Source organism: Gigantopelta aegis, chromosome 4, assembly GCF_016097555.1.
Source record: "Gigantopelta aegis isolate Gae_Host chromosome 4, Gae_host_genome, whole genome shotgun sequence".
NCBI lineage: Eukaryota > Metazoa > Mollusca > Gastropoda > Neomphalida > Peltospiridae > Gigantopelta > Gigantopelta aegis.
This window is the reverse complement of record NC_054702.1, coordinates 3083238-3102966: the sequence shown is the minus strand read 5'-3', so window position 1 is coordinate 3102966 and position 19729 is coordinate 3083238. Positions and strand designations below refer to the sequence as shown.

The window sequence follows — 19729 nt, the reverse complement described above, 5'->3', positions numbered from 1 at the left end:
AGATAGATTATGTAACCGTTTGTTCACAATTTAATTAGCCAATTATTGTAAAAATTGGCCAAAGACTAGTATAGCTAGCGACATTTTGAGCCCTGTCGTTGATGGACCCATTGTTAATTTCCACATCTAAAATGCTTCAAGACCAAAGACCATGGTATATTCTGTCCTGTCTGTAAAAAAAGTTCTGTTTTGTTTTGTTTAGCGACACCACTAGAGCACATTGATTAATTAATCATCGGCTATTGGATGTCAAACATTTGGTAATTCTGACGTAGTCTTCAGAGAAAACCTACATTTTTCTATAAGAAGCAAGAGATCTTTGTATGCACTTTCCAACAGACAGAACAGCACATACCACATCATTTGATAAAACCAATTATGAGATACTGGTTAGGACTGCCGAGGAGGTTCGATGTTACGTGCCCAGCATATGAGATGAGAGATGTCCTGTGTGAGCTAGATCGTGGCCCCATGTGTGTAGGAGAATGCGTGGAAGACCACAAGCTGCTCTTTGAGAGGTAGCCTATGTGGTGGAGTTGGTTTAATTAATCTGTCACTCCCTAGATCAAATATCACAGTACCCTTGTGTTAAACATCAAACAGTTGTACAACAAAAAAATACTAAGATATCATTAACATACCTGTCCATTTGTCAAAATGTTAAGATACTGTAGTCATGTGAATTAATTAAAGCATTGTGAAATCACACACCAACAGTTAGGAGAGTGTATATGGTTAGTGTGCTTGTTTTCCAATAAGTACATTCTGATTAATTACAGGATAATGTATATTTCTTTCATTTTTCAACATTTTAAAAAGTAAAATTTGTTGTTCCATAACATTTAGTACCTACAATTACTGTTTATAAGGGTGTGTGTGAAGTAAATAATGTGGTTCCATGACATTTAGTACCTACAATTACTGTTTATAAGGGTGTGTGTGAAGTAAATAATGTGGTTCCATGACATTTAGTACCTACAATTACTGTTTATAAGGGTGTGTGTGAAGTAAATAATAAGGGTGTGTGTGAAGTAAATAATGTGGTTCCATGACATTTAGTACCTACAATTAATGTTTATAAGGGTGTGTATGAAGTAAATAATGTGGTTCCATGACATTTAGTACCTACAATTACTGTTTATAAGGGTGTGTGTGAAGTAAATAATGGCAGCTATGTTGAATCATTTATCGAGCACTATTTTTCACTAAGTGTTCAGAACAAGTAAAATTGGCTATAATGGTTGATGTTGTCATTATTAAAACAATAAAACTCAAAAATAAATTATACGCAACAGTTGTATTACATATGAAAATGTTTTTCAGAAAAACCTTTTTTTAAAATTTACATAAGCAAAATTTAAAAAATGCATTTACTGAATTTGAGTGGGAATAACCGTGTTGTATTTTACCAGATACTAATACTAATGCTGATTTTAGTGTAAAAGCTGTCAATATCCTTGTTAGCATAATACTCAGTTTGTGACAGTAAAACCGGCATTAACTTCTTCAAATGGCCAAATACAATATACAGTATGTAGTTATTCCCTAAATAGTGATGTACACATGTAACTGTTTTAGTTAAATACTTTTAGTATATAATCAGTACAAGACACAGGAAAATTAAAGTGTTGTGTGTGTGTGTTTTTCTAGTGTGTGGATCGGTAACAAGTCTGCCAAGATGTACACACTGCAGTCATTAAAGTGTTTTGTGTGTGTGTTTTTCTAGTGTGTGGATCGGTAACAAGTCTGCCAAGATGTACACACTACAGTCATTAAAGTGTTTTGTGTGTGTGTTTTTCTAGTGTGTGGATCGGTATCAAGTCTGTCAAGATGTACACACTGCAGTCATTAAAGTGTTGTGTCTGTATGTTTTTCTAGTGTGTGAATCGGTAACAAGTCTGCCAAGATGTACACACTGCAGTCATTAAAGTGTTGTGTGTGTGTGTTTTTCTAGTGTGTGGATCGGTAACAAGTCTGCCAAGATGTACACACTACAGTCATTAAAGTGTTTTGTGTGTGTGTTTTTCTAGTGTGTGGATCGGTAACAAGTCTGTCAAGATGTACACACTGCAGTCATTAAAGTGTTTTGTGTGTGTGTTTTTCTAGTGTGTGAATCGGTAACAAGTCTGTCAAGATGTACACACTGCAGTCATTAAAGTGTTTTGTGTGTGTGTTTCTAGTGTGTGGATCGGTAACAAGTCTGTCAAGATGTACACACTGCAGTCATTAAAGTGTTTTGTGTGTGTTTTTCTAGTGTGTGGATCGGTAACAAGTCTGCCAAGATGTACACACTGCAGTCATTAAAGTGTTTTGTGTGTGTTTTTCTAGTGTGTGGATCGGTAACAAGTCTGTCAAGATGTACACACTACAGTCGTTAAAGTGTTTTGTGTGTGTTTTTCTAGTGTGTGGATCGGTAACAAGTCTGTCAAGATGTACACACTACAGTCGTTAAAGTGTTTTGTGTGTGTTTTTCTAGTGTGTGGATCGGTAACAAGTCTGTCAAGATGTACACACTGCAGTCATTAAAGTATTTTGTGTGTGTTTTTCTAGTGTGTGGATCGGTAACAAGTCTGCCAAGATGTACACACTACAGTCATTAAAGTGTTTTGTGTGTGTTTTTCTAGTGTGTGGATCGGTATCAAGTCTGCCAAGATGTACACACTGCAGTCATTAAAGTGTTGTGTGTGTGTGTGTTTTTCTAGTGTGTGGATCGGTAACAAGTCTGCCAAGATGTACACACTGCAGTCATTAAAGTGTTTTGTGTGTGTGTTTTTCTAGTGTGTGGATCGGTAACAAGTCTGCCAAGATGTACACACTGCAGTCATTAAAGTGTTTTGTGTGTGTGTTTTTCTAGTGTGTGGATCGGTAACAAGTCTGCCAAGATGTACACACTGCAGTCATTAAAGTGTTTTGTGTGTGTGTTTTTCTAGTGTGTGGATCGGTAACAAGTCTGCCAAGATGTACACACTACAGTCATTAAAGTGTTGTGTGTGTATGTTTTTCTAGTGTATGGATCGGTAACAAGTCTGCCAAGATGTACACACTGCAGTCATTAAAGTGTTGTGTGTGTGTGTTTTTCTAGTGTGTGGATCGGTAACAAGTCTGCCAAGATGTACACCCTGCAGTCATCGCGCTGGTATTCTGCGGCCTTCGCACTGCGACAGAGGATGCTGAATTTTGTTCAGAACTTTGAGTACTACATGATGTTTGAAGTTATCGAACCAAACTGGCAGACCTACCAGCGTAACATAGATGCTGTAAGTAATAGCAGTGATAATATCACAGTACAGTTTGTCTTATGAAGTGAAAAGGTTGAGGTTTACATATATGTAGTACTTTTCCAACGGCGGTGGTAATGGTGTCAACCTTTGCGTTTAGCTCAACGTTAAAATTTAATGGTGGCAGCAATTTTCTCCTCTCGTTGTCTGGACCAGGTATGAGTTTCATTCTGTCTTTGACATGTATAGCCATTGTTTAATATGTGGTTAGGTGTTATTAAAACCAGTTAAAACCCTTGTAGATCGCAGTCCAGTGTAGATACATGTTGCAGTTAACATACAGTTTTTATTGTTTGCAACTAAGATTAATGTTCCAGCCAGTACTTTGCAACTGGTATATCAAAGGCTATGATATGTACGATTCTGTCTGTAGGATGCTGCACATTTCAAATTGCTGTTAATCGGAAAGAGCAGCCCATTGTGTGGCGACAGCGGGTATCTTCTCTCATTATCTGTGTGGTTCTTATCCATATGTCTGATGCCTTATAACCATAATTAAAATGTGTGGAGTCCATGGTTAAATACAACAGGGGGTGGGATTTAGCTCAATCGGTTGAGTCCGTGGTTAAATACAACAGAGGGTGGGATTTAGCTCAGTCGGTTGAGTCCATGGTTAAATACAACGGGGTGGGATTTAGCTCAGTCGGTTGAGTCCGTGGTTAAATACAACAGGGGGTGGGATTTAGCTCAGTCGGTTGAGTCCGTGGTTAAATACAACAGGGGGTGGGATTTAGCTCAGTCGGTTGAGTCCGTGGTTAAATACAACAGGGGTGGGATTTAGCTCAGTCGGTTGAGTCCGTGGTTAAATACAACGGGGTGGGATTTAGCTCAGTCGGTTGAGTCCGTGGTTAAATACAACAGGGGGTGGGATTTAGCTCAGTCGGTTGAGTCCATGGTTAAATACAACGGGTGGGATTTAGCTCAGTCGGTTGAGTCCATGGTTAAATACAACAGGGGTGGGATTTAAATCAGTCGGTTGAGTCCATGGTTAAATACAACAGGGGTGGGATTTAGCTCAGTCGGTTGAGTCCATGGTTAAATACAACAGGGTGGGATTTAGCTCAGTCGGTTGAGTCTGTGGTTAAATACAACATGGGGTGGGATTTAGCTCAGTCGGTTGAGTCCGTGGTTAAATACAACATGGGGTGGGATTTAGCTCAGTCGGTTGAGTCCGTGGTTAAATACAACATGGGGTGGGATTTAGCTCAGTCGGTTGAGGCCGTGGTTAAATACAACATGGGGTGGGATTTAGCTCAGTCGGTTGAGTCCATGGTTAAATACAACAGGGGTGGGATTTAGCTCAGTCGGTTGTGTCCGTGGTTAAATACAACATGGGGTGGGATTTAGCTCAGTCGGTTGAGTCCGTGGTTAAATACAACAGGGGGTGGGATTTAGCTCAGTCGGTTGAGTCCATGGTTAAATACAACAGGGTGGGATTTAGCTCAGTCGGTTGAGTCCGTGGTTAAATACAACATGGGGTGGGATTTAGCTCAGTCGGTTGAGTCCATGGTTAAATACAACATGGGGTGGGATTTAGCTCAGTCGGTTGAGTCCGTGGTTAAATACAACGGGGTGGGATTTAGCTCAGTCGGTTGAGTCCGTGGTTAAATACAACATGGGGTGGGATTTAGCTCAGTCAGTTGTGTGCTGGCTTGAGGTGCTTGGGTCGCAGGATCGAACCACCTCGGTAGATCCATTCAACTGATTGGGTTTTTTCTCTTTCCAACCAGTGAACAGCAACTGGTCAAAGGCTGTTGTATGTGCTTTCCTGTCTGTGGGAAAGTGCATATAAAAGATCCCTTTCTGCATTTGGAAAATAAAGTGGGTTTCCTCTGATGACTGTCAAAATTACCAAATGTTTGACATCTGATAGCCGATAATTAATATATAATCAATGTTGTCTAGTGTTGTCATTAAACAAACAAAGAAACAAAATACAGCAGTCCTTCCTTCCTGACAATAAACATTGTCAAGAAAGGTCTGCGGTGGTCTAAGTAAACCAGTTCCCTTCCATTTGTGCAGGCCTCCAATGTGGACGATGTGCTGGCGTACCACACAGACTTCCTCAACAACTGCCTCAAAGACTGCATGCTCACCAACCCAGACCTGCTGAAGATCGTCCACAAACTGATGATGGTGTGTGTCACCTTCTCCAACTTCATCATAGTGAGTATCACCATCAACATCATCATCAGATGATTTAAACCAGTAAGGTTAAATATCATTTCGTATGTCACAGTTGTAAGATTTAAACCAGTATGGTTAAATATCATTTCGTATGTCACAGTTATAAGATTTAAACCAGTAAGGTTAAATATCATTTCGTATGTCACAGTTGTGAGATTTAAACCAGTAAGGTAAATAATAAATATCATTCTGTATCAGGCTTTCTGCTTGAAAATAATTTGAAGGTACATAAAAACAAAACAGATCATAAGAGTCTTTACTATAGTCCGTCCCATCCTCCTATAAAAATCTTTTTGGTAAATAATTTTGGTTTGGTTTGACATAAGAAGAAAAGTAAAAGTGTTTTGGAAATAACAATTGTTTTGTTTTTTGTGTGTGCAATTAAAAAAATATTTGGTTTAGAAATCTCACATGTTATTTATGGTACTGTGTGTTTGATCTTACATGTTATTTATTGTACTATGCGTTTGATCTCACATGTTATTTATTGTACTATGTGTTTGATCTCACATTATTTGTTATACTTTGTGTTTAATCTCACATGTTATTTGTTGTACTGTATGTTTGATCTCACATGTTATTTGTTTTACTGTGTTTGATTTCACATGTTATTTGTTGTTGTACTGTGTTTAATCTCACATGTTAATTATTGTACTGTGTTTGATCTTACATATTATTTATTGTACTGTGTGTTTGATTTCACATGTTATTTGTTGATGTACTGTGTGTTTGATCTCGCATGTTATTTACTGTACTGTTGTTTGATCTCACATGTTATTTATTGTACTGTGTGTTTGATCTCACATGTTATTTGTTGTACTGTGTTTGATCTCACATGTTATTTGTTGTACCATGTATTTGATGTCACATGTTATTTGTTGTACTTGTGTCTGATCTCACATGTTATTTGTTGTACTGTGTGTTTGATCTCACATTTTATTTATTGTACTATGTGTTTGATCTCACATGTTATTTGTTGTACTGTATGTTTGATCTCACATGTTATTTGTTGTACTCAGCGCCCTCAATAGTTTAAGAAGTAGCAGGCTACAACAGTGATGATAGCAGGGGGCAAAGCGGGGGGTCTGGGGGCCCTCCCCTAGAAACATTTGAAAAATCGAAGAAATTAAAGAAGAGAAAGCACTTTTTTTTTTACCATCAAGGAAAAGTAGGCGGCGGCAAAAGCTGTTTCAGGCGGCGATTTGCCGCCGGAGACCGGGTACTTTTGAGGGCTCTGTGTACTGTGTGTTTTGTTGTACTGTGTGTTTGATTTCACATGTTATGTGTTGTACTGTGTGGTTGATCTCACATGTTATTTGTTGTACTGTGTGTTTGATCTCACCTGTTATTTGTTGTACTGTGTTTGATCTCACATGTTATTTATTGTACTATGTGTTTTATCTTGCATGTTATGTGTTGTACTGTGTTTGATCTCACATGTTATTTATTGTACTGTGTTTGATCTCACATGTTATTTGTTGTACTGTGTGTTTGATCCCACATGTTATGTGTTGTACTGTGTGTTTGCAGCGTTTAAGTGAGAGCACGTCGGTGGAGCAGCAGGTTGATGCCACATGTTATGTGTTGTACTGTGTGTTTGATCCCACATGTTATGTGTTGTACTGTGTGTTTGATGCCACATGTTATGTGTTGTACTGTGTGTTTGCAGCGTTTAAGTGAGAGCACGTCGGTGGAGCAGCAGGTTGATGCCACATGTTATGTGTTGTACTGTGTGTTTGATGCCACATGTTATGTGTTGTACTGTGTGTTTGATCCCACATGTTATGTGTTGTACTGTGTGTTTGCAGCGTTTAAGTGAGAGCACGTCGGTGGAGCAGCAGGTTGATGCCACATGTTATGTGTTGTACTGTGTGTTTGCAGCGTTTAAGTGAGAGCACGTCGGTGGAGCAGCAGGTTGATGCCACATGTTATGTGTTGTACTGTGTGTTTGCAGCGTTTAAGTGAGAGCACGTCGGTGGAGCAGCAGGTTGATGCCACATGTTATGTGTTGTACTGTGTGTTTGCAGCGTTTAAGTGAGAGCACGTCGGTGGAGCAGAAGGTTGATGCCACATGTTATGTGTTGTACTGTGTGTTTGCAGCGTTTAAGTGAGAGCACGTTGGTGGAGCAGCAGGTTGATGCCACATGTTATGTGTTGTACTGTGTGTTTGCTGTGTTTAAGTGAGAGCACGTCGGTGGAGCAGCAGGTTGATGCCACGTGTTATGTGTTGTACTGTGTTTGATGCCACATGTTATGTGTTGTACTGTGTGTTTGATGCCACATGTTATGTGTTGTACTGTGTGTTTGATGCCACATGTTATGTGTTGTACTGTGTGTTTGCAGCGTTTAAGTGAGCACGTCGGTGGAGCAGCAGGTTGATCCCACATGTGTTGTACTGTGTGTTTGATGCCACATGTTATGTGTTGTACTGTGTGTTTGCAGCGTTTAAGTGAGAGCACGTCGGTGGAGCAGCAGGTTGATGCCACATGTTATGTGTTGTACTGTGTTTGATGCCACATGTTATGTGTTGTACTGTGTGTTTGCAGCGTTTAAGTGAGAGCATGTCGGTGGAGCAGCAGGTTGATGCCACATGTTATGTGTTGTACTGTGTTTGATGCCACATGTTATGTGTTGTACTGTGTGTTTGCAGCGTTTAAGTGAGAGCACGTCGGTGGAGCAGCAGGTTGATGCCACATGTTATGTGTTGTACTGTGTTTGATGCCACATGTTATGTGTTGTACTGTGTGTTTGCAGCGTTTAAGTGAGAGCACGTCGGTGGAGCAGCAGGTTGATGCCACATGTTATGTGTTGTACTGTGTTTGATGCCACATGTTATGTGTTGTACTGTGTGTTTGCAGCATTTAAGTGAGAGCACGTCGGTGGAGCAGCAGGTTGATGCCACATGTTATGTGTTGTACTGTGTTTGATGCCACATGTTATGTGTTGTACTGTGTGTTTGCAGCGTTTAAGTGAGAGCACGTCGGTGGAGCAGCAGGTTGATCGACTCACTCAGAGTTCTCTACAGGCCGGGCTGTCGGCTCGCGACAAGAAGGAAGACAGTGAAAAGAAGAAAGCAACAACCAAGGTAAAATAACAGACTAGTCACTGGAGCTGGGAGGTAGCTCAGTGGTAGAGCTCTTGCCTGATGTGTAGTGCATCGTAGGCAGGGAACATTTTGTTCAGTATCGTGTCATAATTCACTGTGCAAGTTTCAGAGATCACCACACAATCGTAATCGGTAAATAGTAGTTGATAATCAATGTTCAATGAATTAACAGCTGTTGATAATTAAAATTTTGAAAACAAAATATTCCCTGGTTGCAGGATTGATTGCTGTCAATGGATTACGGTTTTTCCCCATCCCAACAAATACCCAATGACTGGTATATCCACTAGCTATGGAAAAGTGCATATAAAAAGATGCTCTGCCACTTGTCGATAGGACGTAAATTATGTGGTGGCAGCAGGTTTATGCCGTCTTTCATGATCAAGTGTTAAAATTAGTACATGTTACACACCCAATCACCATGGCAGAGTTTTTGTTCAAACTACTTTCCTTACCAGTTAATATTTGGTGATGAGTGTGGCTTTGTTTCCCTTTCCAGTTAATATTTGGTGATGAACGTGGCTTTATTTTCCTTTCCAGTTAATATTTGGTGATGAACGTGGCTTTGTTTTCCTTTCCAGTTAATATTTGGTGATGAGTGTGGCTTTATTTTCCTTTCCAGTTAATATTTGGTGATGAACGTGGCTTTGTTTTCCTTTCCAGTTAATATTTGGTGATGAGTGTGGCTTTGTTTCTTAAAAATGTTTTTTTTTTAAATTCCACTGCTCCTCCCTTCTTCCTTTGTCTTCTATCAAACAGATTCTACATGTCCTTGCTTAATATTAATATCTAGAAAGACCTGTACATGTGCCTAAAGATGGATATCAGTGTGTTTAATGTTCTAGTGTTTTTAAACTGATTTCATCGATCGCTTGCAGGTTGTATCAGAACACGTGGATCAGCTGGTGGGCAGCGAGAACTTCGAGAGAACCATCATCAACTTCGACACCAACTTCTCACGCTTGTTCCTCGAGCTCTTTGACAAGATTATGGACTTCAACAGCAAGAACTACGAACACAAACTGTTCAGTATCTTGTACAGGTGGGTCACCATTTCTGATGTATCCGTGACTAGTACATCAAAGGCTGTGGTATGTACTGAGGTGCAATGGGTCGTAGGAACGATTACTGTGAATGGACTCACATTTCTTAGTTTAAACACAGTACAGTACAGTGTACAGTACACTACACAGTACAGTACAGTACAGTACACTACACTACACTACACAGTACAGTATATCACACAGTACACTGTACAGTACAGTAGTGTACACTACAGTACACTACACTGTACAGTACAGTAGTGTACACTACAGTACACTACACAGTACAGAACACTACACAGTACAGCACAGTACACTACACAGTACAGAACACTACACAGTACAATACAGTACACAGTACAGTACATTATGTGATTGGCAGCAAAAGCTCTCTTACATTCATTTTTTAATACGTACAACAGCAGATATCATATTCTTTGATATATCAGTTAAGTGGCATGTGATGGAAGTCATCACTGCTACCACGGGTTTGGCACATAGTCACTGTTGATTAAATGAACACTGCGTTTGTGTTTCAGACTGGATTTTAATGGATTTTACACGGAGAAGCTGGAGGCCATGTCAGCTGAGAGGGCCATGCTGGACTCATCGTTGTCCTCTCAGAGTTCACGGTCAGGTGAGTGGCATTGCAAGAGGCCGGTCGGTATGTAGTGATCGAGGTGGGCAGGCTAGTCACTATGTCATGCTATAGGTAGGACATGCCTAGCCAGTAACTACATAATGCTTTGGGTGTGGGACACTGGTCAGTACCTCTGTAATGCTCTAGGTGGTGGGGAGAGGGGGTAGGAGACTGGTCAGTAATTATATAATGCTCTGGGTTAGGGACACTGGTCAGTACCTCTGTAATGCTATACGTGGTGGGGGGAGGGGGTAGAAGGCTGGTCAGTAACTATATAATGCTCTAGGTGAGGGACACTGGTCAGTACCTCTAGTGCTGGTGGTGGGGGGGGAGGGGGTATGAGGCTGGTCAGTAATTATATAATGCTCTGGGTTAGGGACACTGGTCAGTACCTCTGTAATGCTCTAGGTGGTGGGGGGAGGGGGTAGGAGGCTGGTCAGTAATTATATAATGCTCTAGGTGAGGGACACTGGTCAGTACCTCTGTAGTGCTCTAGGTGGTAGGGGGAGGGGGTATGAGGCTGGTCAGTAACTATATAATGCTCTGGGTTAGGGACACTGGTCAGTACCTCTGTAGTGCTCTAGGTGGTGGGAGGAGGGGGTATGAAGCTGATCAGTAACTATATAATGCTCTGGGTTAGGGACACGGGTCAGTACCTCTGTAGTGCTCCAGGTGGTGTGGGGAGGGGGTATGAGGCTGGTCAGTAACTATATAATGCTCTGGGTTAGGGACACTGGTCAGTACCTCTGTAATGCTCTAGGTGGTGGGGGGAGGGGGTATGAGACTGGTCAGTAACTATATAATGCTCTGGGTTAGGGACACTGGTCAGTACCTCTGTAATTCTCTAGGTGGTGGGGGGAGGGGGTATGAGGCTGGTCAGTAACTATATAATGCTTTGGGTGTGGGACATTGGTCAGTACCTATGTAATGCTCTAGGTATGGGGGGAGGGGTAGGAGACTGGTCAGTAACTATATAATGCTTTGGGTGTGGGACATTGGTCAGTACCTATGTAATGCTCTAGGTGGTGGGGGAGGGGGTATGAGACTGGTCAGTAACTATATAATGCTCTGGGTTAGGGACACTGGTCAGTACCTCTGTAATGCTCTAGGTGTACCTCTGTACTCTGTACCTAATGCTCTAGGTGGTGGGGGGAGGGTATGAGACTGGTCAGTAACTATATAATGCTCTGGGTTAGGGACACTGGTCAGTACCTCTGTAATGCTCTAGGTGGTGGGGGGAGGGGGTATGAGACTGGTCAGTAACTATATAATGCTCTGGGTTAGGGACACTGGTCAGTACCTCTGCAATGCTCTAGGTGGTGGGGTAGGGGGTAGGAGACTGGTCAGTAACTATATAATGCTCTGGGTTAGGGACACTGGTCAGTACCTCTGTAATGCTCTAGGTGGTGGGGGGAGGGGGTATGAGACTGGTCAGTAACTATATAATGCTCTGGGTTAGGGACACTGATCAGTACCTCTGCAATGCTCTAGGTGGTGGGGGAGGGGGTAGGAGACTGGTCAGTAACTATATAATGCTCTGGGTTAGGGACACTGGTCAGTATCTCTGTAATGCTCTAGGTGTACCTCTGTACTCTGTACCTAATGCTCTAGGTGGTGGGGGGAGGGTATGAGACTGGTCAGTAACTATATAATGCTCTGGGTTAGGGACACTGGTCAGTACCTCTGTAATGCTCTAGGTGGTGGGGGGAGGGGGTATGAGACTGGTCAGTAACTATATAATGCTCTGGGTTAGGGACACTGATCAGTACCTCTGCAATGCTCTAGGTGGTGGGGGAGGGGGTAGGAGACTGGTCAGTAACTATATAATGCTCTGGGTTAGGGACACTGGTCAGTATCTCTGTAATGCTCTAGGTGTACCTCTGTACTCTGTACCTAATGCTCTAGGTGGTGGGGGGAGGGTATGAGACTGGTCAGTAACTATATAATGCTCTGGGTTAGGGACACTGGTCAGTACCTCTGTAATGCTCTAGGTGGTGGGGGGAGGGTATGAGACTGGTCAGTAACTATATAATGCTCTGGGTTAGGGACACTGGTCAGTACCTCTGTAATGCTCTAGGTGGTGGGGGGAGGGGGTATGAGACTGGTCAGTAACTATATAATGCTCTGGGTTAGGGACATTGGTCAGTACCTATGTAATGCTCTAGGTGGTGGGGGGAGGGTATGAGACTGGTCAGTAACTATATAATGCTCTGGGTTAGGGACACTGGTCAGTACCTCTGTAATGCTCTAGGTGGTGGGGGGAGGGGGTATGAGACTGGTCAGTAACTATATAATGCTCTGGGTTAGGGACACTGGTCAGTACCTCTGTAATGCTCTAGGTGGTGGGGGAGGGGGTATGAGACTGGTCAGTAACTATATAATGCTCTGGGTTAGGGACACTGGTCAGTACCTCTGCAATGCTCTAGGTGGTGGGGGAGGGGGTAGGAGACTGGTCAGTAACTATATAATGCTCTGGGTGAGGGACACTGGTCAGTACCTCTGTAATGCTCTAGGTGGTGGGGGGGGGGGAAGGGGGTAGGAGGCTGGTCAGTAACTATATAATGCTCTGGGTTAGGGACACTGGTCAGTACCTCTGTAGTGCTCCAGGTGGTGGAGGGAGGGGGTATGAGGCTGGTCAGTAACTATATAATGCTCTGGGTTAGGGACACTGGTCAGTACCTCTGTAATGCTCTAGGTGGTGGGGGGAGGGGGGTATGAGACTGGTCAGTAACTATATAATGCTCTGGGTTAGGGACACTGGTCAGTACCTCTGTAATGCTCTAGGTGGTGGGGGGAGTGGGTATGATGCTGGTCAGTAACTATATAATGCTCTGGGTTAGGGACACTGGTCAGTACCTCTGTAATGCTCTAGGTGGTGGGGGGAGGGTATGAGACTGGTCAGTAACTATATAATGCTCTGGGTTAGGGATACTGGTCAGTACCTCTGTAATTCTCTAGGTGGTCGGGGGAGGGGGTATGAGGCTGGTCAATAACTATATAATGCTCTGGGTGTTGGACATTGGTCAGTACTTCTGTAATGCTCTAGGTGGTGGGGGGAGGGGGTATAAAGCTGGTCAGTAACTATATAATGCTCTGGGTTAGGGACACTGGTCAGTACCTCTGTAGTGCTGTAGGTGGTGGGGGGAGGGTATGAGGCTGGTCAGTAACTATATAATGCTCTGGGTTAGGGACTCTGGTCAGTACCTCTGTAGTGCTCTAGGTGGTGGGGGGAGGGTATGAGACTGGTCAGTAACTATATAATGCTCTGGGTTAGGGACTCTGGTCAGTACCTCTGTAATGCTCTAGGTGGTGGGGGGGGGGGGGGGGTATGAGGCTGGTCAGTAACTATATAATGCTCTGGGTTAGGGACTCTGATCAGTACCTCTGTAGTGCTCTAGGTGGTAGGGGGAGGGGGTTATGAGGCTGGTCAGTAACTATATAATGCTCTGGGTTAGCGACTCTGGTCAGTACCTCTGTAGTGCTCTAGGTGGTGGGGGGAGGGGGTATAGGCTGGTCAGTAACTATATAATGCTCTGGGTTAGGGACTCTGGTCAGTACCTCTGTAGTGCTCTAGGTGGTGGGGGGAGGGTATGAGACTGGTCAGTAACTATATAATGCTCTGGGTTAGCGACTCTGGTCAGTACCTCTGTAATGCTATAGGTGGTGGGGGGGGGGAGGGGGTATGAGGCTGGTCAGTAACTATATAATGCTCTGGGTTAGGGACTCTGGTCAGTACCTCTGTAGTGCTCTAGGTGATAGGGGGAGGGGGTTATGAGGCTGGTCAGTAACTATATAATGCTCTGGGTTAGCGACTCTGGTCAGTACCTCTGTAGTGCTCTAGGTGGTGGGGGGAGGGGGTATAGGCTGGTCAGTAACTATATAATGCTCTGGGTTAGGGACTCTGGTCAGTACCTCTCTAGTGCTCTAGGTGGTGGGGGAGGGGTTATGAGGCTGGTCAGTAACTATATCATGCTCTGGGTTAGGGACTCTGGTCAGTACCTCTGTAGTGCTCTAGGTGGTGGGGGGAGGGGTTATGAGGCTGGTCAGTAACTATATCATGCTCTAGGTGGGTCAGTAACAAATAGGAATAGACCTTGCAATGTTTTCTGATTTTTCTGTTTTTCCTTTGTCATTTTGATCCTTTATCATTAAAGAAGCATTGTGTTTCTGTTCTGTTGACAGGTTCACATTTGGGATCAGTTCCAACGTCTTTCACAAGTCAGCAGCCCAACACAGCCCGGTATGTGCCAGGAGTTCACAAGAATCTGCCAGGTTTTAAGGGGGATATGTGAGAGTGACATCTATTGTATAAAGCCAGCAGGTCACAATAATCTCCTAGACATTAAGGGGGATATGTGAGAGTGACATCTATTGTATAAAGCCAGCAGGTCACAATAATCTAGACATTAAGGGGGATATGTGAGAGTGACATCTATTGTATAAAGCTAGCAGGGCACAATAATCTCCTAGACATTAAGGGGGATATGTGAGAGTGACATCTATTGTATAAAGCCAGCAGGTCACAATAATCTCCTAGACATTAACAGGGATATGTCAAGTTGTGTGATCTGTTTATGAAGCAGAAAATGCCCAGATGGGCGAGAAATGTCAACGTTCCCTGAACATAGGAAGATGAATGAATTTAAATCATACATTATTCGACTTTACATGAGTGTCTGGGTCAATTTAGGTGTTTTCCCACTGATGAATGTAATAATGAAACTGAACAAAACCGACTTAATTTTCTTATTGACTTAATGCAAAGACTTTACAAATGTTTCTGTTGAAAGTGACTAAAAAATGAGCATTTATCAGTAGTTCATGGGTGTATGAATATGATGAGAATTTTCTTTGGATTCTGTCTTTACAGAGATGCGAGCTTGTCGTTTAAGTAAGCCTTAGCGGAAGCAGTCTTGTGTTAGCAAAGATGTAAAATAACAGAACAGTGGTTGCTGTGCAGTCTTCCAAATGTTAAAATGAATGTAACTTTGCTTGTAATTTAAAATTATTTTGTCTGTAAATTTGTATATCTATCTATCCACTCCATTCATCCATTCTTCCATCCATCCATCCATCCATTCATCCTTCGGTCCATCATCCCTTCCATCCATCCTATCCTATCCTTCCTTTCTTCCATCGATGATGCGCCAACAGAAGACATTATTTTAACAGGTTTGATCATAACAAACTGTTAGAAAGCATATACACAAATTTAACCCATTTGTCCTTTAACTGTTTTCTCAGAATGAAGTAAACAGATACTGCACAAGTTACTGTACATACATTATTAATTTATTACTATTAAACCATGGGGGCTGAATTTACATGCTTGTATGTAGTTGTAACTACATACACTTACAATGCTTAAACACCTGCGTCTAAGAAACACTGGCTTTGTGAATGTGTCCCTGTATCTTCCTGGTTGTAGTAATTATCCACGTTATTTACATGCTTGTAACTACATACACTTACAATGCTTAAACACCTGCGTCTAAGAAACACTGGCTTTGTGAATGTGTCCCTGTATCTTCCTGGTTGTAGTAATTATCCACGTTATTTACATGCTTGTAACTACATACACTTACAATGCTTAAACACCTGCGTCTAAGAAACACTGGCTTTGTGAATGTGTCCCTGTATCTTCCTGGTTGTAGTAATTATCCACGTTATTTACATGCTTGTAACTACATACACTTACAATGCTTAAACACCTGCGTCTAAGAAACACTGGCTTTGTGAATGTGTCCCTGTATCTTCCTGGTTGTAGTAATTATCCACGTTATTTACATGCTTGTAACTACATACACTTACAATGCTTAAACACCTGCGTCTAAGAAACACTGGCTTTGTGAATGTGTCCCTGTATCTTCCTGGTTGTAGTAATTATCCACGTTATTTACATGCTTGTAACTACATACACTTACAATGCTTAAACACCTGCGTCTAAGAAACACTGGCTTTGTGAATGTGTCCCTGTATCTTCCTGGTTGTAGTAATTATCCACGTTATTTACATGCTTGTAACTACATACACTTACAATGCTTAAACACCTGCGTCTAAGAAACACTGGCTTTGTGAATGTGTCCCTGTATCTTCCTGGTTGTAGTAATTATCCACGTTATTTACATGCTTGTAACTACATACACTTACAATGCTTAAACACCTGCGTCTAAGAAACACTGGCTTTGTGAATGTGTCCCTGTATCTTCCTGGTTGTAATAATTATCCACGTTATTTACATGCTTGTAGGGTGTATACTACCAAATCAAATCCCATAGACGACAATAGTAACATGTGGCTAAAACTCCTACCTGCAATGTATCAACCGACATAAACGCCACGGATATAAATACTACCACCCCTTACATTTAAAGTGAATCAGAAAAAAATGGGGGTCAAGCTGCTCGTTTCTGAGATAACGAGTAGCGTCTATGACTACCCTAGTTTCGCACAAAATTCGAGTACTTTTTTTTACAGGTACCCCATACATGTTTCAAGCACAAGGCTACTTGACACATTGGTACTAGATGAAATAAAATTGCACATTTTTTTTACCCAGTTGAAACTATTATTTTTTTACAACCAACACACTCACATTTATAACCAATCACAGGACTTGTGGTGTTCACTTCTCTATCAAAAGTTCGGTGCACCTCGAGCTTTGACCCAGCCGGAAGTTATTTGGTTTAGTACTACCTATACTGATAACATACATTTTTCAAAAAGTGTCCAGCTATGTGTCTTTATGACAACCAGGATCTGGTGTATTCTGACATAAACTGACAACCTCACTGAAACTGTTGTTTCTACAGTGCAACCTAATATAATGTACACCTAAAAAAGCATATATATTGCATATAGTTTTGTACAAATGCAATATGTCATATTAAACAACAACATGTTTTAAAATAAAACTCCTGAAGATATTTACTTTCAGTTGGGTGTGTGTACTCAGGTATATATGTAGAGTCAACAAAGATAGTCAGAGTACCTCTACCCCTTTAAAGAATTCCATTAAAACACATGCACTTGATTGACCCCTAGATTATGAAGACCTTAACAGGCATATCAAAGAAATATCAGTGTTAAAAAAATACACTGTCTGAGGAAGGAAACACAAACATGACTGTACCTGTATGAAGTAATGACTTAATGTCCTGAACATTAGTGTTGGGAGGAAATCCTGTATGCTGGGTGTGGGTGTCTTCAAGTTACCAGGTGTGGGAATTTCAAATCCATCGGCCATGCTGATTTTCATAATGAACCAACAAAACTATTGGCAGCCACCAATATTCCTGACTATATTTTATTTATAGCCTACTGTAGTTGGAGGTTTTAATAGTTGTGATATCTGGAATAATCATGCAGCTTTAACACATTTATTTTTGATTAATTACTGAAAAAAACTATTTTTAAATGACAAAATTACCCGAACATCTATTTTCTTGCATTATTTTCTAATCCGGATGAATACAATATGTACATTAGATGTATTCCTACAATCTGTAATCCAGCATTTTATTTAGCTAGTAACATTAGGTAATACAGCTTTAACAATAAAATAAATTATCAACTTAATCCAAGGCAGATAATCAAATCTGAAAAAAATTGGTTCTGAATCTAGTATAAAATCAAAATGCTTTTCATGAGAGCTAACTAAGTGATTATTAAGAAAAAAAAATGATCTGGAGATCTAAGGATATCTTTAACAACCTTATTGTTATGTACAAATAAGAACAGAAGGCACAATAGTGACAACAAATTTAATTATGTTTTTGGTAAAGTTTTTCTTCACATTTACATTAAATTTTGCATAAAACTACAAATTTGTCTAAAATATAACTCGGCACCCTATAAATATGTCAAAATGACAATACAAATCAACTTCTTTACAAATTTGAGTTTTCAGAATTTTATACATAAAAAATTAACAATGTTAATGGAAACTAAAGACATTAACCCACTATTGGCACATGCTATTTTTAATATAAAAATAAATGGCTATTAAAATCTTAGTTCAGGTTGCCTATATATAATACCATATTTAAGAGCAGTTGCATATGGCAAGTCAAATACCATGTAAAAAGAAATTATTGAAATCTTTACAGTATGAATTATAGGCCAAAACCAACTTTTCTTCAGTGCTAACTTTGATTCAAACTCCATTCAGAGCCATGTACAGAGATTATTGTCAAGGTCAAGGTCATTGTGAACTTGCATGATCGAGTGATGGCTAATTAATCAACCAGTAGTTTAATTAAATAAAATGACAAAATCATAATATTTTTTATTATGCACTGAATATGTGCTATAGGGTGTATACTACCAAATCAAATCCCATAGACGACAATAGTAACATATGTGGCTAAAACTCCTACCTGCAACGTATCAACCGACATAAACGCCACAGATATAAATACTACCACCCCTTACATTTAAACTGAATCAGAAAAAAATGGGGGTCAAGCTGCTCGTTTCTGAGATAACGGGTAGCGTCTATGACTACCCTAGTTTCGCACAAAATTCGAGTACTTTTTTTTACAGGTACCCCATACATGTTTCAAGCACAAGGCTACTTGACACATTGGTACTAGATGAAATAAAATTGCACATTTTTTTTACCCAGTTGAAACTATTATTTTTTTACAACCAACACACTCACATTTATAACCAATCACAGGACTTGTGGTGGTCACTTCTCTATCAAAAGTTCGGTGCACCTCGAGCTTTGACCCAGCCGGAAGTTATTTGGTTTAGTACTACCTGTAACTACATACACTTACAATGCTTAAACACCTGCGTCTAAGAAACACTGGCTTTGTGAATGTGTCCCTCTATCTTCCTGGTTGTAGTAATTATCCACGTTATTTACATGCTTGTAACTACATACACTTACAATGCTTAAACACCTGCGTCTAAGAAACACTGGCTTTTTGTGTAATGTAATTATGTTATTTCCCTGTATCTTCCTGCGGTTGCTTAGTAATGTGTCCCTGTATCCACGTTATTTACATTTGCTTGTACTACATACACTTACATGCTTAAACACCTGCTTCTAAGAAACACTGGCTTTGTGAATGTATCTTCCTGGTTGTAGTAAACACACGTTATTTACATGTGTAACTACATACACTACAAAAAACACTGGTCTTTGTGAATGTGTCCCTGTATCTTCCTGGTTGTAGTAATTATCCACGTTATTTACATGCTTGTAACTACATACACTTACAATGCTTAAACACCTGCTTCTAAGAAACACTGGCTTTGTGAATGTGTCCCTGTATCTTCCTGGTTGTAGTAATTATCCACACGTTTGTAACTACATACACTTACAATGCTTAAACATCTAAGAAACACTGGCTTTGTGAATGTGTCCCTGTATCTTCCTGGTTGTAGTAATTATCCACGTTATTTACATGCTTGTAACTACATACACTTACAATGCTTAAACACCTGCGTCTAAGAAACACTGGCT

The 19729-nt window shown here is 40.9% G+C and overlaps 1 protein-coding gene across 3 annotated transcripts in view; it reads left to right on the top strand.

Annotated features, from left to right (window-relative positions):
• The window catches only part of LOC121372491 (gamma-tubulin complex component 2-like), a 51366-nt gene extending 34759 nt beyond the window's left edge, over positions 1-16607 (top strand). For 2 of the 3 annotated variants that reach the window (XM_041498830.1, XM_041498829.1), the window contains exons 26-31: positions 3083-3257; positions 5301-5444; positions 8428-8550; positions 9450-9613; positions 10154-10251; positions 14437-16607. In XM_041498830.1, the coding sequence (XP_041354764.1) occupies positions 3083-3257; positions 5301-5444; positions 8428-8550; positions 9450-9613; positions 10154-10251; positions 14437-14546 (814 nt within the window). In that variant the 3' untranslated portion in view covers positions 14547-16607. The remainder of the gene's footprint in view (positions 1-3082; positions 3258-5300; positions 5445-8427; positions 8551-9449; positions 9614-10153; positions 10252-14436) is intronic. The other variant, XM_041498831.1, reaches the window with a different exon arrangement.
• The last annotated feature ends 3122 nt before the right edge of the window (positions 16608-19729 follow it).